Below are 24,905 nucleotides of genomic sequence, written 5' to 3' on the forward strand. Positions count from 1 at the left end.
GACAGAGGCAGAAGCTACAGGAGTTACACTGGCTTGGTGGATGGCTGTTGTGCAAAGAGGACTCCTGCCTGTCAGCATATCTCGGCTGGCGGGGTCGGGGGGGTGTCTGTCATCTCAGACAGGTAGCTGCCTGTGAAAATGAACATTCATTTCATGGCCAACTGAAAGGTCAATTTTCAGCTGACAATTAAAAAAATAAAAAAAGCAAATGCATCTGTAGAAAACAACTGATAACATGTTTCTACAGTTCATAGCACTGCTGACAAATTTTACTACAGACAAGTAGTTTATTGATTTTGGCAGCACTCCTTGACCATCAAGAAAGTAGTTATTACATAAATTTTTGGCGTTGATTTATTTAATATTTTGACATTCAGTAGTTAAAATAATGAGAAAAGCATGGGACTGCACTTCTTGCAGCTGGAGGAACGGTGTGGGATTGCAGTGTATTGCTTGTACCTGCCTACACGGTAGTTAATGTATGTGTCTTAGCATACAGCTCCAGCAGTTTCTTGCAACTGCACCAGAATGTGCTTCTAAATGAAAGTCAAAAAGCAATAATTACAGTTTTCAAATAGTCCTAGGTAAGATCACAAAAAAATAATTTGGAACATACAGAGCTGTGGACTTTATGTTTTCTTACATATACTAAGCATATGCATGTATATGTATATATGTATGTATCATTGAAAGCTACTAAATGAAATCACACTTCATTAGGCTAAATTCTGTAAAAACACAGAGGAATATATGTCTTTATATTTTGCAAAAATGTATTTGTGAGACTGCTACATCACAACTTTTAAAATGACTTTTATTCTGAAACTGCCAAAACCCATTAACTTTAAATGAGACTTTTCGAAACAGGATGCAACCTTTTTGATCCAATTGCAACATGTTTTATTTGAATACACACACTGAAACATAAAATGATGACAATAGTTATTCCTGGAAGGTATTAAAAAGTTGATCCTTATGCATAAGCTGAATTATGGCTCTGGCAAAGGTGCATTACAAGCAAATAGATGCAGTATGAACACTTCATACTCCTCTAGCATCTACTGCCAAGGTCCTCTAATAATTTTAAATCAGTACAGACTGTTGTTGTGAGATAGCCTGCCTCTACTCGATTACATATGCACAAAAATCAGATTAAAGAAATTGTCGAGAGTACAAAAGTGATTTCTTGAAAAAGTTAGCAAGGGAAGGCCAGAAGTGATGGTAGTGAAGACTGCATGAGCTGCAGTCCCAAGGACTGGCTGTTCAAATGCCTCAACAACATGGAGAAACCATAGGGGAACTCGGCTGCCAAGAAGTCTAAAGGCATTTCAACAGCACATTTGTGAAGTATAATTTTGCAAAGACTTATAAACTGACCAAATTGGGCAGGTTTTCCTGGGATTAGCAACAGACACAGCCTTGCCATGAAAACTGCTGCTCTGCCAGACTTGATGTTCTGCTACAAAGCGTAGTTTTCCTCATGGAATAAATGTTATAATGTTCCTTGGATATAAATGTTGTTAAATAACAACAATAACCACACGGAAGCAGCTCTCCAACATGGAAAATTTCAATATTTACACAGAGTGAAGCTAGCTGTGGTGGAAATCAAGGTGTTAGAATAGGAGGGATGAGGCAACCCAGTAGTAGTCAGTGTTATGTCCTCCACCCACTGCATGGACATACAAGTGTGTATGTTCTGTTGCTACGCCAACTACGATTCAGCACTGAAAACTCACTGTCCATCTACGACTGTGTGCTTCAAGCAAATAATGACAATTAAAGAAACCTAATGGAACGGTGTATCAGAGCAGGAGCTTCTTGGTTAATACTTCACTGAAAAATTGGTCAGGAGATTATCACCAATAAAAAGAGAAGTCTGTCTCTTTCCTTCCCTCCCCATCGTCTCCTCCTCCGTAACAAGCAATGAGCACTGCTGCTTTAGTCCCACGCTGACCTTGGGCTGATGAACTGTGTGAGCAGACCTCAGCATGATATGGACCTCATGTGAAAGTTTAGCTGTGGTCATGACAGCGGGAACTGGGGAAGCCTGGCAGAAATGTGGGGACCTATGTGTTTGCCCAGTCTTTGTTCCCTCTAGGGTTCAGTTCCCAGCCCATAAAGCGGGTCACTGCTTTGACCCAGATAAATGCATTCAATACTGGGAAATACATCCATCTTGGAGTAAGGAGGAACCACCAAAACCAGTGAGAATCGCCTGGACTGTCAAAGCCTTCTTGCTTCTGCAAAGTGACTGTGGCATGTAAATGAATGCTGACCTTGTTGCAGGACTAAAGGACTTGATCAGAAAAAAGGGACACCCTACACACATTGAACTTAAATAACATGATGGTCAGTTTGTGAAGAACAAGGTAAATGACCTAATACAACCTTTTACCTTCGGTCTGTATGAGGTTTAGCTCGGGTTCATGCAGCTGCTGGCAGCAAATGTGAGATGAATTGTGAAGGTCCTGAGCTGGGGAAGAGGCTCTACCTACATTTTGTCCGATGCCTTTGGAGTCTTTCTCTCTAGGACATCCTCCCCAAGCCATGTCCAGAGTGCCAACTGCATGAAGAAGAAGCAGGACCTTTGGAAACCATTTGCAGATGGACTAAGCCAATGAGGAAAAAGGGGAGAGAAAGGATGGACAGCCTAGGTAGGTGATGGAGCACGTGTTCTACAAATTCAGACTGCTTTAAGCTAAAGCAAACAAAGCAAGCTGGGGAAAGTTACAATGGGTTAGATTTTCGAAATACAACATTTTTTTGTTTCATTTTGAAACACTTCTCCCGTAAGGAATGTTCTTTCATTTTAATTAGCAGAAGGCTGACAACTCATCCTATTAAAATTTTTTCCTTTTGCTGGAAAGAATTTTTTTTTTTTTTTTTGCTAATCCAAAACAATATTTTTCCCTCACATATTCATCAACCACCTTTCAGTATAACTCCCTTGCCATTTCAAGGCATGACCCAGCCCAGTACCTGATGGGTGTTTAGAATAAAATTTCTCCAACAGATAGATTTTCCCATACTTGTTCTCTTATTATTTTTGCTAAATGACCTGATGTCACGTGGCAGTTTGTGCGCTTTGGGAACATAGCTTTCTCAACTGCTCAGATGACTCGAAATGGAAATGGTGTCTAACTCGAGCCATTCAGTGCCAGAACACGGTGCTGGAAGGAGATGGGCAAGTCATTGAGACCCATCCCCCTTTGCAAGCAAGCTGTAGATGTTTAGTTTAAAAGTCTTGGTGGAACATGTACTCCAAGTAGCTCAGAAAGATTCCCAAGGCCCTCAAGACAACCTGGAGGTCTGTGGTAAAAGACCCAGCCCTGCAACTGTCTTGTGTTATTTGATGGGAACAGGAGACAGTGAGGGCACCCTCACCAGGAGGGCTGAGTCCCTGTTGGGCAGAGCAAGAGGCAGAGACTGTGCAAGGCAGCAAGAGAAGATTTGGTTTAGACTTAGGTAAAAATGCTTTTTACCAATAAGGACAATTCAGCCCTGCTACAGATTGCTGGGAAGTGAGGATCCCATTCAGGAAAGTCTTTAAGAATATCTGTCAAAATGGTACAGTTGCTTCATCCTGGGGTTGGATAGCTTTCTGTGGTCCTGACAAGATTCTTTTCCATAATTTTTCTATAGATCACAAAACATTTGTTAGCTGTTTCTTCCTCTCCTACCATGATTTATCATCTGCAGAAATCGCTTCTGAAACAATTTTCAACCATTTCCTCTGAAACAGCATTCCCTGACTCTTGTACAAAGCACTCACAACCTCTGACTGGAGGAAAAAAATAGCAGCTGGAACATCACCTATCGAAGATCTCATCCAGAGACACAAGAAACCCTCAGAAGTTACAGGGACCCTGTGCATCTCCTGAAATGATGGCTTTCAAAGAGTTTAGCTGGATCATGACTTCACACCTCATTTTTCTAAACACCCCAAACCAGTCTGGGGGCCACCTTGCCCATTTCTGGGAGCACATCTGTTCCACCCATGCTCAAACCTATCCCATTGTCCACACACAGATTTTCCAAAAGCTTGCATTGATTAGCAATTCTCATAAAGGTGGAAACTCTTTGTGATGTCTGATCCAGGAGTCTCTGCTCATTAACAGGCATAAAAGGTCAATGCACAGGGACCCATGAGTGCCAAGGACACAGAAGCAGCTTCAAGAGGACGCAGCCCTGAGGGCCTTGCAGGAGTATTACGGTATTTTGCTCTTCTGACATTGGTAAAATGAATCGCTCTGGTGAAGTTAGAGATCCATTTGTGTGTATAGCTGGGAACGGGAATAGGAACTAGTAAATAAGACTGCATGTGTTACGGCTAGCTGTCTTTTGTTCATTTGATCACTTGAACAGACAAATGACAGCTTATTTTAGGCTGTTAGGAATGTTTGTTATACATAAGGATGCATGGACTTTCAGTTATGGTTTGTTTGGGTTTTTTTAACTTGCTAGAAATACTGAGTATTAATTAAAATACCAGGACTCTGCTTGATGAGGAATGAAGCTAGTACTAAGTATCAAGGCACTGAGTGAATGCACTGCTCTCTACACTGTGCTAATATAATACTTCCTGATACTAAAAGGTAACACAAACTCATGGAAGAGAAATGTGGATACATAAAATGATAAACAGAATGGTAAATCTAAGTATAAGCACATACATAAAGAAATAAAATTTTATAACTTTATTATACATGTACTACCAAAGCTGAAATAGTTCCAGAGGAGTTTTCCATTGGAGGAAAAAATTCTTCTGTGGAGCTGTAACAACATAACAACAACCTCTACACCTTGGTTGGAAGAGGAAAGTTTTATTAAAATACTGAAGGCCAAGTAATTTTATTCCATGAATTACTAGAAATGCAGAAAACAACTAACTGTGGGCAAGTCCTGAGAACTGGCTCATCTCAGAGCTTGTTCAGAGAAATGATCTGTACTAATTTATTCACAGAAGGTTCACACTGAACATCACACTCAGTAACTAGCAAAATACAATTTTTAATGATGATCACTTATGGTATAGAAAAAGAAAAAATATCAGTGAAAGAAAAAAAAAAAAATCAGGTCACTCTGCACATAAATCTCTTTTGCATAGCACTCTGTCCTGTCAAGAGCTTTCAACAAGGAGCAGCTTGGAGGGGGCACTCAGCAGGAATGCACTCTTTGGGAAATTAGACCAAAGTATAGTGATCCCCAGATGGGTGGAAAGTCCCATCTTAATCCATCATAGTAGTTACAAGAACAAGAACAATTGTTTGTAGGATCCTGGGAGTGCTCTTTGGGTTTCCTGCTATAAACAGTAGGCAGTTAAAGAAAAGCAAACTTTAACCCTCCCGACGAACTGAAGTGCCGAACTTGATTGCTCAGAAGGCTGCAAGAGCTCTCCATCAGAGATTGTCGTGATTTATCTAAACTCACCACATGACCTGAAGGAGTCTTGGAAAAACCGGTTCAGCAGTTTTCCTGCAGCCTTGTGCTGGGACACTTCCCTCAAAAATGTCAAGGGGAGCAAATATCTTAGGGTCACAACAGGATGAAACCCAAGGTCTTCTATGGCCTTGCTTAATGCTTTGCTTATTGTCTGGAGAACCCAGTTGGTTAAAGGGTGGTGGAAATTCCTTTTGTTCTTCTCATTGAATTTCTGAAAGGCCAAATACTTATGCTCTGGATTTTCAGAACTAAAACCTTCATGTTTTTCTCCAGGAGAAATGTAAATTGGAAATGGTAGCCTTCCTACAACAAAACATTAGTGTTTAATTCACCCTGGAAGTAGACTGAGGCTTACATCTCCTCTCTGAACTTTCTTCTGACGCCTGGTGCCCCTTGCAGGCTCTCTGAGGTCCTGCTGCCCACTGCAGCCCCAGGCGCGACCTTCGAGTCACAAACGTTGTGGGACAAAAAGCTGGTGCTGTAGGTGGTTGGCACTGCACCATCCAAGGCCATCACCCTGCAAATCAAGCCAGATTGTAACAGATCTCCTTCCACCTACTGCTCTCCCACATTGGGTAGGATGAGTCCCAAAATCGTACCTGAATGGCCCAATGCAGAGCATAGATTCAAGCCCCCTGGAGCCACACGTAGGAGGAATTTGGAGTGTTAAATGTTTTGTTATCTCAAGCTTCTCTTTTTGCCTTTTCTTACCTGCCTGCTTTAATTTTCAAGACCGAGGGAAACTGCAAATACAAAGACATCCAGAAGCAGGGCATGTGCGAGAGGTTTGCCTACACTGTGCTACCCTTCCAGGCACGGATTCACCCCGTCTCCTGGTGCTGCGGGGGGCACATCCAGGCCCCCGACCAGGCAGTGGGGCTGACAACAGCCCACGAGCACGAGCTGCCCCCATATACAGGCAGAAACAAAGCCGTGCACAGGTTGCTTTCCTGCAAAGCTGCTCGGTGAGACAGTCGATGACCAAAGCACGCTCACTGCGGCCGCTGCTGGCTTTGGCTTCCTCGGCTCGGGAAATACAGGGAAGTCAAGGGGCCGGGAGTTATTTTACAGTGATGCCTGCAAAGAATGTGATTCATTTCTTTATTCTTCTGTGAACACCCTAGCGACATGACTAAGGCAGATCTGCAGACTGATGACCCAGAAACAGTAAAGATAAATTTCATATGTCGGGTAAGAAAAAAATAAGTTAGAAGCCATACACAGACTGTTATTTTCCCAGGCTCAGGAGTTTACCTCACAGCCTGAGCCCTAGTCAACAACAAGAATATAGCACAGAAAAATGCTCAGGGTTTTTTTTCCCCCTACCTCTTCCCCCTCTGAGGGTGGGGCAACTGAGATTAGCTGCACCTGTGACTTCTTAAATTAGCACCACATAAACTCACTGTAGCTTCTGGCTCCCTCAGATGTAAGGGTGACCTGTTGTTTTTTTTCTTGGTTCTGATTCAAGTTACTGAGGTGGGGGCTGCTAGTTTTACTGCACCTTTTCCTTCCCTCAGGTAAGATATTTGCACTTGCAGTGGGGTGGAAAGAAAAAGGAAGAAAGCGTTAGGTGAAATGTGTCTGCTCTGGCAGCTTGGGCTGCTGAGATCTTACTGGGGAGGCAGGAACCTGCCTCCTCCCTGGTCAGAGAATGGGTCTGCAAGGTAGGATGCTGCAGTGATTTCTGAGGAATTGAAAAAAGACTGGGTGAGTGTCGGGGGAAATATGCTTCTTGGTTTTGTTTCAGGCCTGTTTATGAGAAACCTTTCTGTGAACAGCTTTTGTCAAGGTACAAGGCAAAGTGGGTGTGAAACAACCTATTGCAAGCTAACCAGTAAAACTGTGGCTAATATCAACCTGGTGTTAAGCTAATGCAAAGGACCGAAGTATTTTGTCTTGTTTGTTAGACCCCAGTGATGTTCCCTGGGAGGCTGTATTTGTGGTGCAAGTGTTGGATTTTGGCTGTTGTGTCACTCAGCCTGTGGTTCCTTAGTGCCAGCGAAGTGCTGTATGTAGGGTTGTAGCAGATGAGGTGCTATACGTGCCTATGAAAGTTGGGGTGCCTCATCCTAGCACCTCCCTGGGGAAATGTGCGGCAGGACTCTGCAGTGGGCAGGATTCCTAGCCTCTGTGTGTGTGTGTGCAGGCCCATGGGAGCCTGCAATCATAAACACTCAGCTTCCTGGCTGAAAACCTCCAAATATCTGTGTTTTCTGGCCTTTCTCTTGGAGCACTGGAGTTACTTTTTTTTTTTTTAAAAAAAAGTGCTTTTATTGAATGTGACTTGAAAGTATTAAGACCTGAGCACCGTGTGACCCTGGCACTAGACAATTCTGAGTCCTCGGTAGTAGAATCCCATGTGCAGCACGCAGGGTGAGGCGGGAAAGTTCTCCTCTTCCCATTGCATTCCTATCCAGCTAGCTGGGCAGTATCTGACACAGAGGTATTACATGCTGGCTATTGTACAAGCCATGAGGTTCAAACCTGAACACCCTTGTTTGGCCCTTTAATGGCTGTAGCCATGAATTCCAGAGAGTGGCCCTGCACTCGTATCTTGACCCATCTTATGCTCTTTGATTTCTTTGTGTATCTTCTCTTTCCTGTACCATGATATAGGCTATAAATGTAGAGGTTAATGCATCTCCCTTATTATGTGATTTGCAAAAGGAGAATATTGCTTCTTTCCGTACCACTCCAAACAGGCCAGTCTCCATAACCCACCAGCTGGCTTCCTTGGCTTCCCCACCACCATTTTTAACCTTCTGCAGTCTTGACTCTGCCAGAGGCTGTATTCCGTGGGGTACATCAGGCCTTTATTCCATGCAAAGTTCATAATCCTTCACAGGGTCAAAATTACTCAAAGGTGTACAGTGTTGTTTCCTTGTGCTTCCTCTCTCCTAATTAGTTCCAGTTTGTAATTCTCAGTGTACCCACATTTCCATCACAAATGCCACAGGAAAGACATACTTCACACCCAATGCTCTTTTTAAATGCTGAGTTTTACCAGAGCTGGGAAATAGCTTAGGTGAATGCTCTTTCTCTGGAGGAGGGCCATGACAAGGCCTCTTTCCTCAGTGGATGGGAGGAAACCAGAAGAATAGGGACAAGTTGCAGGGAGTGACAGCATGAGAGGTACCCTCACTCAGCAGTCAAGTTTGATTGAATTAGTTGTCCACGTATGTGGTAAAATGGAACTCGGGAGAGAGCACAGAATCTGGCTGGATGTGTTTAGCTGCAAAGAGGGTCAAAGGAATAACGTTTGGAGGAGGCAAAGATAATCAACGAGGTCAATCACTAATGTCTGCACAAGGTCGATCGCTAATATCTGTGGAGTGCTGGAGCAACTGGGTGAGAGGGAGGTGCAAATCAGTGTCTTAATTCAGCTGGATCTGTAGTATCTCTGTGCAGCCTGCTGGGGTGTTTGGTTAAGTGATGCTCTCACTATAGTAATAAATCCTAGAAATGCAGTGAAATTCATATTTACACATATTATGATAGAAGGGGTATTTACACTACCCTTTCCAACACAGAGAATCCTCTCTGATAATATAACTGCTGTTTCGTCCAAAAGAAACAGCAGAGAGAGCAACTTGCATAGCATAGGAATGAATGATAGTACAAGGGGGAAGTTTTGATCCTTGTTCTGTGGGGGTGTTTTCCAGGCAGCAGTGACCTGAGTGAGGGCTGGACTGCAAGTGTCCTCCTTCCCAAGAAAGCACATTATGTTTCTCAGCTACCAAGTCCTTCCCCCTTTCACCATGATGAATTTCTCATGCAAGGTTGAAAAGTAGGGTGGATGGAGCCAGATCCCTTCCAGAAATCTGTACGGCATGGTAACTGGATAAGGTGAGACGTGTAGGTTTAAACCCCCGTAAAGGTTTGAACCTGACTTGCCACGTCACTTCTCAGTGCCCTAACTGCTGAGAGAAGGGAGCTATAAACCTTCCCTCCCTCCAACTGTGTTTTCTGGGAGCACTTTTATTGCCTAAAACTCGTGCACACCCAATAGACCAATTCTGTGAACACAGGGGCATGAGCCAAGTAACTTGGTGGTCTCAGGCCTGGAGAGGTCTAGATTGCCAAGGGAATTCATGGCTGCTGGTGTGCTTTAAATACCATGCCTAGAAAAAAATGAGTAGAAATCCTAAATCATGTGGGTATTTCTAATAAGTTACCTCTTACTTTCCTGCTTTGTTGTTTCTTCTACTCTATATTGGGTGGCACGTACCTCACAGGGGACCAGAGAGGTAGCACTAGCTTGTTGAATGAGGGTGTGGCTTTCTGATCCATGACTTCAAAGAACCTTTCTGGATGTTGGAGATTCCTCTTTGAAGTTCCTCAAGTACAGATCAATGTGGTCAATGAAATGTAAAGGCAATCTCCTCCCCATCCTATAGAAAAGCAATGCAGGACTGCAGTCCTGCCACTGTGGAAAAGTGGGGAGGAACTGTGCAAAGTATGCTGCCAGACAGCTGGTTTGGGCTATTCTGGGCTGTCTGGGCACATCAATACTGAATATGTGGGCTGACCTTGCTGGGAAACCTCCCCGTTTCACATGTGAGGAGCTCTGGGGGTTGCCCTGTAGGTGGAAGCGAGACATGACATGAGGAGCAAAGCAGTTTTCCCAAGAGATCACAAAGACAAAATACTCTTTGCAAGCTTTCCCCAGGGTCTGACCTGACCTGGGAGAACAATGTTGATCAGGCTAATTGGGTGCATGGAAAATTCAGGATGGGTTTCCTCACGCTGAGGGTGTGGGGACTCTGTTTTGTGTACCTATACTGGCGTAAACCTTGAGTCAGCACAGTCATTCCTGACTTGTATGTGCTGAAATGTTAGCAAGATCCTATCCAGTGTCCTCAGCACCCTGCGCTTGCACGGCCTTTTCCTCGTTACACATGAGGTTGCACTAAGTCGTGTTCTAGGTCGTCACAATCTCTCATTTAACTTGTAATTGAGTGCACGTTTGTCCCAGTGCAGGATTTTGCCTTTGCTACGTTCAACGACCTTGGACCGATCTGAGGCCTCCATCCAGGTAGCTTTGCAGTCTACAGAACAAAAACTGAGCAGCTTCATCAAGTGGTGCCCCTCTGTGTGCATGTGTATGTGTTTACGCACACATGCGTTGTCTTTCTTTCCAGCTCCTTCTCTCCCTCCTCTTTTTCCATTTGGTTCTGCTTTGTGTTTTATTTGCAATGTGTTGTCCTGTTGTGAGTATTGCTCATGCATGTTGAGTTAAAGTTCCCTGAGGAGTCTGTCTGGCATTGAAAAATTAAAATTAACTTTTTTGTTTTTCACACTCTAAGCCCTTTATTATAAGCTAGGGCTTTTGCTCCAGGGTAGTAGGATGTTGGGAAGAGTTGAAATATGGCACTGCTGAGAATCAGTTAGTATAAAAACTATGCTAGCACCCAACTGCGTGCTGATTATCCCACCCCGAAAGGCAAATGTGTTTGCAGTTTAGGTCACAAGTGAAATAAGCATGTTGAATCTCATTCTAATGTGTCACTCTTACAGACTTTCTTTTCCACCTCAGTGCTTCCCTCTAGATGTGTCCTGTTGAGAGCTGGCCAAAATATGTCTGGAAACAGCAGCTTCCTCCCTTCCTCTCCCCCAGAAAATAAGGGAATTGTCTTGCAAATACCAAACAGATTTATTTCAAAGTGTTTCAATTTGGTGGATGGCAACAAGGGGACTTTGGTGCTACTTATAGTGAGGAAGGTTGTATCTCATCTTAAATCTACAAATTGGACTTACTGTACATGAGGGATCCGAGTTTGTCCTCTCTGCTTGCTGCAGAGATCTGAGGAACGTCTTGCACATCCCAGGCATGTTATTTCTTTTCCTTTAAGAGTCCCTACAACACTGCCTTTCCTTCCACACTTAAATGATTCACACACTAAATTAAAGAATCAACTCCGATTCCGGTTATGAGGTGATCTTAATTAGTTAAGCAAAATAGCAGCCTCTCTGCTGTTGAATTCCTTCGCATGTCCCAAGGATATGATAATGGTTAAATATCCTGCCAGTCTGGAGGTGAACAGATTTTGGGGTTTGCTGGATCAAGAAAGGAATGAAGTGAGGAAGTCTCATCAGGTGAGGACCCTACTCTATGTAACAAAAGGCTTTGCCTTTTGTGGCCTCTAATCCTCTCGTACTGTTTGCAAAACTCACTTTCTGTCCTTGGTTATCACTACGCTTTGGTCAGGAGAAGAGAGATCTCATTTTTACTGCAGAGCACCCAGCTCTCTGTCACCTAGGACTTAATGGCAGGCAAGGGATGAAACCAATGGGAGGTACTGCCTTCCCTTCCCTTGTGTCAGTTTCTGTCTACCCAAAACTGTGTCCGAATTCTGGCTGATGGCTTGGTATGGTCACTTACTCTTCCTCCACAGCACACATTATACACCCTCGTAAAACCTCTTCTTAGCTTTGTGGCACAAAAATGTACGATATAAATCCAAAGGACCTTCTTTAATGTAAGGCTGTAAAACGTACATAGGGCCCATCCCACTTTGGCTCTTACTGTTACTATTTTCTCTATCCCTCTTGAGGGTACCTGCACAAAGTCAAGGAAAATTGGATGCATGTTCCTTCTGAGGGAGCCCTATTCCAGATATTTAGTCTTGGGGAAGATGAAGCTCTGCCTCCCCATGGGGAAACAAATTCAGCTAACCATGTAGTGCAGGGTGAGGGGTAATGTCAGTATGTTGGATGATAACTGCTTGACAGTGCTGCCTTGTTTCACCTATTAAATGTGAGCATGCACGTGCCCAAGGAAGGGCCCCGCTGCTGCAGCTCCAAAGCCTTGTGCTCTGCCCTGAGCTAGTGCAACAACAGGGAATGCCTCTCCCCACCGACAGCCAGGTAAGCCCATGCTCTACTGTATAGCAGCTTTGCTGCTGTGCATGTAAGCGTATCATCTGGTTTTCTGCTGGTCAGACCACAGCAGCTCTTGGGCTGCAAAAAGAATCTAAAATGCCTCGACACTTGTTCTTCTTTTTGCCACAAAGTCACTTGTGCGTAGTTGAAGCAAACTTCTTTGGTCTGCATTTCATTTTACTTTGCAGCTACAGGAAGAGTCACAAACTACTTGGGTTACTTATGGTAAAAGTGAGTAAATTTTCCTGGTACAACTTTAGGTCTATTCTTGTCATGTGCGATTGCTATCAGAGAGGAGGTGCTGGAGCCCCTCTGTCTGCACCTGACCCTTCCAGCTGGAGCAGGGCTGTATGCGGTGCTTGCAAGAAACATGTTTCACACCAGGCGGTGAGTTCAATAAGCCTCTGAAATTTGCTAGATGCGAGTAGATTGTACGTGGGGCCGGGGTTTGGTTTTTTTTTTTTCTTTCTGTCTCTTTGTGCAGTTGCTGGTGGAATGCGTTTCCCAAGCCCCCATCTGCAGGCCTGTTTGTTTTCCCTTCTCTAAACCTTTTCTTTGTAGGGCAAGATGGAGAACAATGGGGAGCAATGGTCTGAAACTGAGCAAAGCAGGGGAAAAACTAGGCTAGACGTCAGTAGCAGTTTCGTAACCGGTGGAAATGAGTATGGGAGCATTTGCCCCTGGGAAGAAGCTAAATCTCTTTTTCATCAGATTCAAATGAGGTAATGAAAAGGAGGAGGAGGAAGATTCCATTAAAATTGAGGGGGCGGGACGGGGAAGGGGATTTGCTGGCATGACTTGGGCTGGAGGAACTCTCACAATCTGTCCTGCCTGTTAAGACAGTACAGATTGAAGACTTGAATATAGGGTATTTCCCGTTAGAGAGGCTTCAGCATATTGTCTCCCTTAGTCGCATGTACAAGGTCACCTGATTTATTAAAACCTCAGGTGCTGGGAAGGATGTCTGGCAAGACCAGATGTCTATGAAGGGACTGGTGTGAGCATTTAAGATGAGCATTAGTTGACACTTGCAGCGTAGGAAACGGAGCTTTGCCAAACCTGGCCTGAATGTTGGCCACGGCCAGAGACTTGCACCCGGTCAAGTTACAGTGCAAAAATTTGTACAGCGCTACTGTTAAGCGGTTGAGCCCTGATAGCATTATTTAAGGCTTGTACTTACGGAGCAACTGGAATAACACGTTGGGTATGGTGGTAACTCTGCTCCTCTCTGGCACTTGAATTCAAACTAGGATTTCATTCAGGTTTTTGGCCAGGACCTCTGCTGTTTGCAAAGGGGCAAAGCAGGTTCTGACCACCCGTGGGAGCAGCGCTCCGCCTGACCTTGGGATTGTCCTTAGATCTACACTGGCAGATTACTAATGTGTCGTCTTCTCCCTCAGCTATACCTCCCCCATCTTTTTTATTACCCTCTCAGGTCTAAGTGGGTAATAGAATGAAATAGGAATTGCCCTTGGGTAACCTCCAGCAAGCAGAATGCTCCTCTGTTGACATAGCATTTATAAATCCGTTTATAAAGCTATGTGAAGGCCACCTCCGGTGAAGGGGTCTGACTTGTCTAGTGGTGCCCACTGAGCTCATCCGGGGATGTGTTGGCATTAGACCCATTCAGGAACCTTGTCTGCTACTCCTGTGAAATGGTCACCCCTGTATCTCTTTGCCTCAGCTCTGAGGAGCACACCCTGGCCCAACAGAAGTGAGTCCCTGAACCGTACACTCTGGTGTTTTCCTATTCCAGTCACTCCAGGGATAATAAATAAAAGCCGATGCTATAGACTGAAGATTATGTATAAGCCATTTTCCAATGGCAGTATGTGTAGTTTTGTACATAAAATATTTTGTGTATTGTTTAGTTTCTTCTTCAATACCTCTCTAGTGTACACCCCCTGTGGAAACTGGAGTGCTTGGGCACAGGAGGGAGGGAAAGTAGCCTTCTGCAGATGTAGGTATAGGCTGATGCACCTATAGGCTGCAAAACTTCCTGGGCAAACAAGTGGTCTGGAAAAGAAATTAATGCTGAAAGAGTTAGTCTTCCTTACTCTGGTGTGCATGCTTCTGCCCCCATGTTTCAGTGAGCTGAGGACAGATTGAATGAAATGTCCAGATTCTGCCTGATTCAAACCCCTTCTTGGACCTGCTGGTGTTCTGCAGTCTCAAAGCATGGTAGAAAGTGGCATTTAAAAAATTCAACTTTCTTCTCCTTTAGAACTTAGCTTCCTAATTCAGTATTTTCTTGGTCAGGAGTTTATACAAAAGACTGAGAATTTTGAAGTGAATAGAAATTTTCTTGGGTGAGTATTAGTCTGTGGAGCAGGAAAGAAGTTTAAGGGATTTTTTTAGCCTCATGAGATGAGGTTCTCATAGTGCTAGCTCCAAGTTGCATATGCAATGCTATGCAATACTATTCTTATATAGCAGCTCAAATATAAATGCAATACAGTCATACACTCTCCTGTGTTTCACTGATGGTCCTCAGCTGAGGTGGGTGGGGGTGATATGAACATGCTTATAATGCTTTTGGGCTTGACCCTGTTGCATGTGGAGCCAGCTGGGGTGTACCTGTGGAACGTGGCTCTTGTATGCAGCTGAAGAATATTCTGGTCAGAGTGAAACAGGCTTCGCTGCATAAAGCAGTCAATATCACTATATCTATCTATATCAATATACATATGCACATATATAATCCCAAATGCAATTAGTTCCCCACTCCTAACTTTATCTCACTTGAGCTGTGAAACAAAATGATACTGCTTCACATATACTGAAGCAGAACTTGTTTCAAATTCAGTGAAGAATATGAGTGAAAATGATTTGACTTGAACTAGTAAGCCTGTTTTCAAGACGAATCTTCAGTTTTATCAGCTGTCAAATTTTGAAGCTTCAGTGCTCAAGGTTAAAGCCTCCAAAGCCAAAACCAGAGATTCAATCAGTTAAATAGATTTGCTTTTCAGAAGCAATAAGAGGCTGACAAGACAAGAGGAAGTAAATGTCATGTTTTTAATGCTGGTTTGAACAGTCTCCCGTGAGGTCAAAGCACCAAACGCTGGGTCTCTTTCGGCGAAGCCTAATGGCACCAAGTTAGGAACCTGCCCGGACACACCTTGTTTTCAGTATTCATCGGTGAAGGGATACTCTGGATGGTCACGCCACCTGTGGATAGGTCAGATTGAACAAGTGAGCTTCTCGGGAGAAGCAGGGTATCACATCCCTGAGGCAGTTGTCCTGTGCCTAGCAAACCTCTTCCTTGCGATATATAGGTGGCCTTCATGGAAGGCTCTTCTGCTTATTCAGAAGCTGTCTGTCCCGATTAATCTTCCCTGCAGATTTGGAAGCAAGCCTGTGCATTTAAGGAGAGGATCAGAGAAGGACCATTTTTCAGGCCTACAGACCGCATACCTTAAGGACAGGTGGGAAAAACCAACAAGAGTTTGGATGGCAGCTATTCTTGATATTTAAGTAGGATTAGTAGCAGTGCTGTAGGGAAGGGGGATGGCTTCACTATGTGTGCATTGGGGAAGGGGAAGACTTCTTTGTTCAGATGTTTAGAAAGACCCTCAGAAATAAGGGCTATATTCGAAGGAGAGGTGGAGATGCCAGACTCTACTACTTTGGCTTATGCACTTGGAGCTGGCATGAACAGGTCTGGGTCTGGTATGGCCCTCTCTCCAAGCGGCTGCCATGTCTAGACTAGGTCTGGTTGTTCTCTAGCTCAGCCTAGATGTAGATGCTCTGCCAGGTTAACAGCACCAGTGGCAGAGAATTTACAAAGAAGCTTTGGGGTGACCCAGTTCAGGGGAGGAAAGGACGTTCACGGCTGCATACTATCACAGGTAGAGACACTTCAGGCTTTATTTTAAAAACTGCATGCTCAGGGAAGATGCACAATCCAGGATTATTACAAAAGGCAAGAAGAAAACTTGCAGGGTCGACTGCAGGTGGAAAAAATAACACTCTGTTTGCCCATTACTGGCAGACTTGAGAGGTAGTTGTTTTTTTGTTGTGGCTTTTCTTGTTTGTTTGAGATGATGCTAAACCACAAGCTCTAGCTTGACAAACACTTTCCACTAGCAAAATCAAAACTTTCTGAAGAGCATTCTCAGGTGCACCATGGCAGCTGGCTGCCTTGCCTTACAGCAGAGCACAACAAATACTGGCATTTATCCCAGCTGTGAACTGTTCCAGTTTGGGAAGGATACATTTCACAATATTGAAGTTAACTAACAGGAAGGCATCAAACATTTTGAATTGGTTGTGTCAAAACATTTCATTCCAATATTCAGCCAAGCTGAAGTGTTTGTGCATTAACAGATTGAGTTGGTTCAAAAAAAAAAACAAAACCAAAAAACAAACAAGCCACAACACTTTGGCTTGTTTGGTTTCAGTATAATTTGACAGTGCCTGAGTTGCCAGTGTCATAATCTCTACTTTCCATCTATGGAGCATGCTTGCTAATCAGATCTCATGTGTTCAAAGTTGAGTCCTTTGAGTGAAAATGATTCACTCGGAGGAGTCAATGCAGCTTGGAATAAATGATAAGGAAGAATATCCATAGCAGAGACTGGGAGCACAAGATAAATCAAGCAGCCAGATTAACATAAAACTTGCCCAGCACAATACTTCTAGATTTCTCCAAGGGGCGAAGAAACCCTTTCGGACTGAGATTTCCTGAAGTACTTGTATTTTTACAAAATTTCCATTTTTTGCTCAGATGCTTAATTTACTAACTCATTCCACTGATTGCAGCATCCTGTTTGTATGGGCTTACTCACACCATTAGAACAACAGATTTGCCCATGGTACCCATGGTAGCTGATAACTGGAAGAGCCAGAGGAAAGCTGGATTTTTCCAGTCCTGCTGGCATTTGCATCACAGCATTTGAAAGTTTTGCGTGACGTTGACTAACCAGAAGTCTTTCTGTATGATGGTTTGACTTTTTCAGATACATATTGCTGGATGAAATAAGAAATCTCTTTAGGCTGGTAACTCATCTGTTGCAGTGTCAATTCCAGACACGGCCTACTATGTGTTCTCACACTGAAGATATATGTTTAGCTGCTCCTTACATGGCAACATCACTTTTCTGCGGATGCATTTTTCACAGTTGCGGTTAGACTGTATTTAAGCATTTTCCCCCAACATGGCACTCCTGTGAAAAATAAAGCTGGCAATGTCCATCCTATGCATCCTCTTTTCCTTGTCCTCAGTGGCCTCCTGTGACCAAATTTAGTCTAATAAAGCAAAGCATTTAGTTTATTAGTTTTTGGATTATTGACTTAGAAAGTTCTTTTCCTGTGGGCAATTGCATTCTTTAACTTTGCTTCTGGAAAAGGCTCTTGCATTTGCACCAAGGTTACGTTTCATGTATATACTCACTAAAAATTTAAATGGTGTTATAGCTCAACATAGCTATGAAAAAACCAAACAATTTCAAATACCAAAACACACAAGAATCTGCTAGGCCATTTGTGAGACGCCTTCTGGAACTAAGTGCTGCTAATTGATGGAAGGCTATTTTAAGTTTTCAGAAACTAAAGCTTCAGAGTACCTGGCTGAGCTTAAATGTGAAAGATGAACTCCATTATGATGCTTTTAACTTAGTTCATATTTCCTATCATATTTATGCAGCACGGTAAGTGCTTTATTTGTTCCTTTGAAACATTTCCCCAATCTTTTGAGCAACAGTCAACATTTTAGAGTGCTATTGATGCTGCTATCCTGCTTTTCATTATTTTTAATGTTTGTGCACGCTACAGTTTGGTAAGACACAGATAATCTGAGGTAACAAGAGAAATACATGGAAGTAAATCTAGTGTTTGGCTACACATTGAGTGCCCTGAAAAGGGGAAAGCATAAAGTTTGGCCAGAAACTGTAGGTGCTCTTACGCTGAAGGAAAGACAAATGGCCTCATTATCTGGACGAGGAGATGTTGCATCAGTCTGAGCCTTCTTGGGGTAGTGCAGCCTTCAGGTGAAGCAAAACTACATTGGGTGATAAGCTTTACATCACAAGCAGCAGGAGATCAAGCCTTGTTAGTTCTCAGAAGACATAATTGGGAAGTGGTCTAGCAGTCAAACAAGCTACATGGTTTTCTGCTTTCCATACAAGAAGGTACAACTCAACATGACAGCAGGAGAGGGAGACTGCTGAAGAAGACCACGTCAGAGGAAAGGCCAAAATAAAGTTTCTGATCATTAGTGGTCACCAAGATGTAACTTCCTTTATGAGAAAGTTGGGTAGGTAAATTTTGATGTTCTGACCAAAGTATTAAGCGAGAAGGAGCAGAGCTCTCCCTAAATTAGCCCCGTAGTTTCACGTAACACTGTTCTTAATTCTTAGCCTTCCACATGGCAATTTAGGACAAGTTGCCTCTGGAAATGCTAGGTTTATAATCCGTAAGCCATTGTACTCGAGCAGCAACATGGCTTGCTAGGCACTGGAAATGAAGATGAGAAGGGGAAAGACAAAGGAGTGCTCCTATTTGAATTTCAGCTCTGATATCCACACTGCTAGACAGGGGCAATGCTACACCTTGTCAGTGGCTCAGACTGTCATTACAACATATAGCAGAAAGTGTTTAAGGAGGTGGAGCAGAAATGGAATAGTCTGATACAGTCACTTTCTACTAGGTGGGCTTTTGGCATTTGAGCTGTAAGCAAGTATTGCACGCTAATTTTTTTGCAATGGGTCCAGGAGCATACTCAGGTTGCATTGAAGACCTCCCATATATAAGCCTTACCTTAAAATAAGGTTGTTCATACCAAAATTAATATTAAAAGGAAGTGATTTTTTTCTTTAAATATTCTGAAAAGACAGGAATGTTCTGTGAGGATCTAGGATTCCTTCTGGACTTACATTAACAGTTCCACATAACGAACGTTTTTGTTCAGGGCTTCAATTTCTTTCATCTCTTTCTCAGTGAGGGAGAAGTCAAAGATCTAATGGAAGATGATGTTAGGAATAAGTTAGCATTTCTTGTCATAATCAACATCCATATATTCCAGATTTCAGAAGTACAATCTCCCTTCTTCCCCCGTCTCCCCCACAAATCGGTACTTGCTTGCATTTATAGGAAAGTCTTGAGGACATGAATAAGTGCAGTCACATTTGCTTATACTCTGTTGCAAGAAGAAGAAGGTAGTCTGGCAAGTATTGGGTGACCAGCTTTGAAAGCAATACATTGGCACGGAAAGTGGGGAGCAGTGCAGGTACCGAGTGCTACAAAGGACATGGGAACACGTTTTTCATCTTACTTGGGTGTGGTGGTCAAGCCATGCTTTTGGGTGGTGTGGTTATGAGCCTTTCTGGCATACTTGTCTGCATCAACCCTTCCCTCACAAAGCTGCCCCACACCTGAAGACTGGGCAGAACAAGTCAGTTATTCCTGAACACCTACAGCCAGCAACTTGGGCTGCTGACCTTCTGAATTACTTCACCTTGCTTGTGCTGCTCACTGCAGCAACTGGTGCGCTGGGATGCACCACCAGCTGGAACTTTAGCTACTCTACAGGGTTAAAACCCACCAAAGTTTCCTCTCTACTTTGCTTTATTGTTGTCATATCGTGGTACCGTTCAGTGATGGGTACAAAAAGCATTGAATGTGGCAAAGCTTGACGTTGGTCAAGTCTTATGTCTGCAGAAAGAAATGGGAAAATCACCTTCTCTAGGGGCTAAGCCAATGTGAGTGGATTCGTCCATGCACCATTGGAGTACAAGTTTACCTGGAAATTCTCTCTGATGCGTTGCGGATTGAAGCTTTTTGGGATGACCACCACCCCTCTCTGGATGCTGAAACGCAAAGCAACCTGTGCAGCTGTCTTGTTGTACTTTTTGCCAATGGCATTCAGCACAGGATCCTTCAGTAAAGGAGGGGAGGACACATTTACCCTGGAAGAAAATTGGAAAAAAAGAAACCCCCCAAAACCTCCTTACCTTTAATGTCAAAACATAGAGGTACCTACCTGTTTGTGGACAGAATACTGCACCTTTTTGACAAGTAGTCAAAAGGTGGAGGAAAAGCTTTGGCATTTAGGTTGATGGGCTGTCAAAGGCAACTTCCTATGTGATGCCCTAATATTGACTTAGTTTCTACTTCCTCACCTAAGCATCAACATACCCAGTTACAGACACTTGCGTTCTGTTAGAGGGGACCTAAGGTGACCTCCTGTACAGACACCCAGCATTTTTTGATGACAGCACTTAGCATGAGTGTTGTGAGTTTACATTCACAACAGTAACACTTAGACACTGAAGTTCAAAACTACTGTGAAAAATGGGGACAAAGGTATTTTACACAGAGACCCAGCAATGGAGAAGTATTATTCTCTTCCTGGGTATTGTCCTTCTTTTAGAAAGTAACATGGGGACTTACCATGTTTCATCCCTTGAGGTTCCCAATGGGCTGTACCCAACAATAACAATGTCATGTTGTCTGCAAAATTCTAAGAGTTTGGGTTGGGTGAAATAGGGGTGGCATTCGACCTATAAGAGTAACGTAGAAAGAATGATTAATCAACAGAAGTAGATGGTGCCCCAATATTTGTGGGAGCTCCAGACAAGGTGCTTTCAGGAATGGATACATGTAATTTAAGGAATAGGGAAACTCAGTCTGTGGTTACTGTTCTAATTGTACATTGCTGGGTGATGGTTGGTTTTTGGTTTTTTTTTGGTGGACAGCAGATCAACGTCTGTGATTATAATTTCGCTGCAGGGAAATTTTGTTGGACCCCAGTGGAAAGGTGGCAATAAGTTGGGGGGATGGAGGTGAGGGAAGCTCACTAGAGAAGTAGGCTGAGAAGGCAAAGCATCTCATGTGGGTCAGATCTTTGTTTCTCTGCCCCTTGCATTCAGGATGACTAATCTGATGTTGGGTTTAGGGGGAGTGTTGGCATAAGCTGGACCAGACAGAAAAGCGAGGGGGGATATGTAAACGGTGAGACGTCTCTATAATGGTTATGACCTTGTTAGAAGCTCTGCCCTCCCACATTGCAAACACTGTTCCCTTACAGGCAGGGATTTTCTGGCTGTGTTCTGTCTCTGGGAAAGGGATGTCTGCAAGGTGACAGAGCAACCACTGTTTGCAGGCAGTCTGAAGCTAGCTGGCACATCTGTGCTTGCTGGCGAGCTGCCCTAAGCTGGGCTTAATCTTTTGCCTGGTTTTCCTCAACCCCAGGAAGCAGCAGCAGCAATGCTCAGCGCAGTCTTAGGGGCGCGCCAGAAACAGCAATTGCATTTTGCACCCGCTGAGCATGTCAGTACCAGTGAAGCGTGCTGGAATTTCTTCCTCTCACAGGCTGCCTTTCCCTGTAGGCCAAAGACAGAAATGAAAGCTATGGCCAGCTGCCCTGCCCTGCCCCGTGTCAATCCCAGCCCTCCGGGCCACGCAGCGAGAGTGGGAAGTTGCTCCCAGTTGGTCTCTGGCCTCTTCTCTGATACTGCTAATGTGGATATTTGTTTGTGCCCGATGAGTCAGAAGATTTCTAGGAAATGCAGTGACCTGCCAAATTCCAGCGCCAAAGGTATTGGGCATTCAGGTGGGTCGCTGCCACTTACCCCCTTCTCTGAGCCCCGCTACTGTAATTCAAGTCAGACATGCCTATCATCTTCATGGGCTTGTTCAGCTCAAGTCTGTTGCTTAATGGGGTCTCCTCTTTAATTTAGGCTTTTCTCTAACTCTTACTGATGTCTTATAGGAAAGGCACAAGAGAGCAAGTACAGGAAATTTAGGAGTTACTTCTAATGTCTTTTAAACTTGGGAAACCTAGAGTGCCTCAGGATTCCTGATACTTAGGGTTGTTTTGGTTCGGTGTTAGCTGAGGTAGACATGGCTTCATTGAGGACTAGTTAGCTCTGAATGGCTTATCTTGGGAATTTTTTGGACTTGAAGTAAGGTTCATGGCAGAGATTTAGGATCTGCATTGACTCAGCATTCAACCCTGTTACGGAGCTTTGGCACAGAGGCACCAGTTTTAAAGTCCTGGAGCAGGAACTGAGGAAAGCGATTGTTCCAGCACCTTCAAATATTTATCTTTAGCCTAGAGCGGATGAATAATATTTTCAAGGTAGAAATGGAAGTGTGGCAGTATGGAGGGCAGCATCTGTGGCAAAGCATACGTCACCTTTCTGCACCCGGTGGCTTAGCCTACATGTTGCCTCTGCTTTCCCTGCAGGGCAGTGGCACCGTGGCAGGCACTGCCCTCACCTTCCAGGGTTGCCCCAACCTCGTACCTGGTTGCTGACAGGTTTGTACTTAAGCCCTGGCTTGTTCAGGATCATCTCCAGCTGCCTGCGGTTGAAATTGGATACTCCAATAGACTTTGCCAAGCCTGCATCTTTACATGCTTCCATAGCCTGCAAAGAAAGCAAAGACCAGTGGAGTCCCAGGTGTTGAGTTGATTCCTTGGAGCATGTGTTCAGAAAAAGGTGGAAGATAGACCATTCTTGAGACTGCAGAATAATCTTTGCTGCAGCAGAACTAATAGCTCTATTAGCATGAGGGCTGGTGCTGTCCCGCTATTCTAAACTCCGTTCCCATGCGGACTCACCTTCCAGACCAAGCCCTAATATTTTATACCTCCTGTGAAAGTAGAATTGGTCTGGAGAGCAGAAAGATTAATCTGAGATATAGCTAACTAAGTGCCAGACATCTGCTTTCAAAGAGTTTTGCTTGCTTTATGCTGCTTTAGCACTGCCTCAAAGCTGGAGAAGGGAGGGTGAACAAAACAGATTGCTTTCCTGATAAGTCAGTTTATTCCTTTTGATTGTACGACAGTTTTTCATATGAAGTCTCTATCCAGTGATATCCCCTAAATATCTGGCAAGGCACATCACAAAATCAGCACAGAATACTTCCAATACAGTATAAAGTACAAAAAAAAGGGGGGAGAGAGGAATTCTAAATATTCTGCACTTCAGACAAATCCTAATAGCTGAGAAAATCCTTATGAATCCTGCATATGAATAAATGCCCTGGTCTTCATTAGCTTCATCTGCTGGGTTGTTAAAGGGAAAGAGGGTCCTTTCCTACGGTCTTCCCCTCTGCTCCCAGAAACTCTGCACACAAATGATTCAGTGCCTGTGTGAGGCAGAGCAGAACGCGCCGTGGAGCTGGATGCCTCTCCTGCTGGTTTTGCTACTCCTTTGTGCCTCACAGGAGCTGAAAGCAGGGAGGTAAGAGGCACCGCATATTTGATGACCTCTAGTTGGCCTCATATGCTTTGTATCACTCAGTGACAAGTCAGCAAATACAGTCATCTGGAGCCATTTTTGCCTGCTAGCACCATACGGAGAGAGTGAAGTTATCTGGATTGAGTTTAGCCAGTTTTATTTAGATTGATGCTATTATTTGCAGGCACTCACCACCACCTATTTTTCTCTTGGCCTATTAGCTGAAGAGAGCGACCTGCTGCAATATATCCTTTACAATAAGCACCAGCTTGAAGGGAAAACCATAACAGTGTTCGGACTGCTGTTGCTTTCACCGTTTGAGCAACTAGCCTGTGAAATAGAGGACTGAACTGCATCAGCCAAAGACAAGGGTATCATAAACAGCTAATGTGGAAGCCCCCATTCCCCTGAGACCCAGCCTGGGTGGCTCAGCTGCCAGGGCAAAGCCTAAGCCCGCTCCGGGCTCTTTCCCACTCTGAACTTTCACTCAGAATGTCACCCATTCTCCATCCTTATCTGCTGCACCTCGAGTAGAGCTAAACTGAGACATGACTATCTGGCTCTGGACGGCACAAGCTGAAGCGAAGCCTGTAGTAGCCCATGTTATCACTCCTGGTGTGAACTGGGCTGAATCAGTGACGCTTTTGCAGCAGACCTGGTGGGGCTGACCAGCTTTGGCCATGAAGTAGAGTGTCCAAGGCTTCGAAGAGTGGGAACATGAGGAGACTGCTAATCTCACTTTCTGCCTCAGCTGAGATCCTGAAGCCAAGTGGCAGCAGGCTTAAGGAGACAGCTGGCTATAGGACTAGAGCGCATCACAAATTTTGGATGCAATCTTTCAGGCAAATGTTACTTCCCTTCAAGCTTTCTTAGAAGAAAAACCTTGTGTTCTCATCTGATAATCAAATTTAGAAGGGAGTGAACTTGTTCTGATGGCAAGGGTTTTGGGCTTTTTTTTCTTGATGTTTTTTTTTTGTGTGTGTGTCTGTTTTTTGGGTTATTTTGGTTTTTTTAGGGTTTTTTATGGTGAGCTGTAGGGAAAAGTCTGTTGGTTTTTTTTCTTGAAGGTGAAAAGCTTTCTTTTTTTTTGAGCATTTCTTAGGGCTCCAACCTTCTCCTGCTGTAAAGATCTGATAAAGAGGAGAGATTGGTAAAATCCTACAGATACCTCAACTACCAAATGTAGAGTGCACTCTCTGAAAGAAGGAATGTGGTTGTCAGATATTTCAACAATGTTTTATTTTGTTATAAAAATAATTAAGTGATAGCAAAAAGCAACATCCTTAGGGATAGAAGTAAAATTTATCCATGGATCTAGCAGAATTTGATCCATTTGCCCTGTCAGTATGCTTCAGCTCTGTTTATGAAGGCCACAAGTAAAACTGAGAATGAGGG

General features: G+C 43.8%; 1 protein-coding gene across 1 annotated transcript in view; it reads right to left on the reverse strand.

Annotated features, from left to right (window-relative positions):
• Positions 1-15,328: 15,328 nt before the first annotated feature.
• The window catches only part of AKR1D1 (aldo-keto reductase family 1 member D1), a 35,615-nt gene continuing 26,038 nt past the window's right edge, over positions 15,329-24,905 (reverse strand). Inside the window, exons 5-9 of the mRNA XM_049822092.1 lie at positions 22,572-22,694; positions 20,716-20,825; positions 20,066-20,231; positions 19,200-19,282; positions 15,329-15,495 (exon numbers count right to left, since the gene is read on the reverse strand). Of these exons, the coding sequence (XP_049678049.1) occupies positions 15,453-15,495; positions 19,200-19,282; positions 20,066-20,231; positions 20,716-20,825; positions 22,572-22,694 (525 nt within the window). The 3' untranslated portion in view covers positions 15,329-15,452. The remainder of the gene's footprint in view (positions 15,496-19,199; positions 19,283-20,065; positions 20,232-20,715; positions 20,826-22,571; positions 22,695-24,905) is intronic.

This window comes from Accipiter gentilis, chromosome 18 (assembly GCF_929443795.1).
Source record: "Accipiter gentilis chromosome 18, bAccGen1.1, whole genome shotgun sequence".
Taxonomy (NCBI): Eukaryota; Metazoa; Chordata; class Aves; order Accipitriformes; family Accipitridae; genus Astur; species Astur gentilis.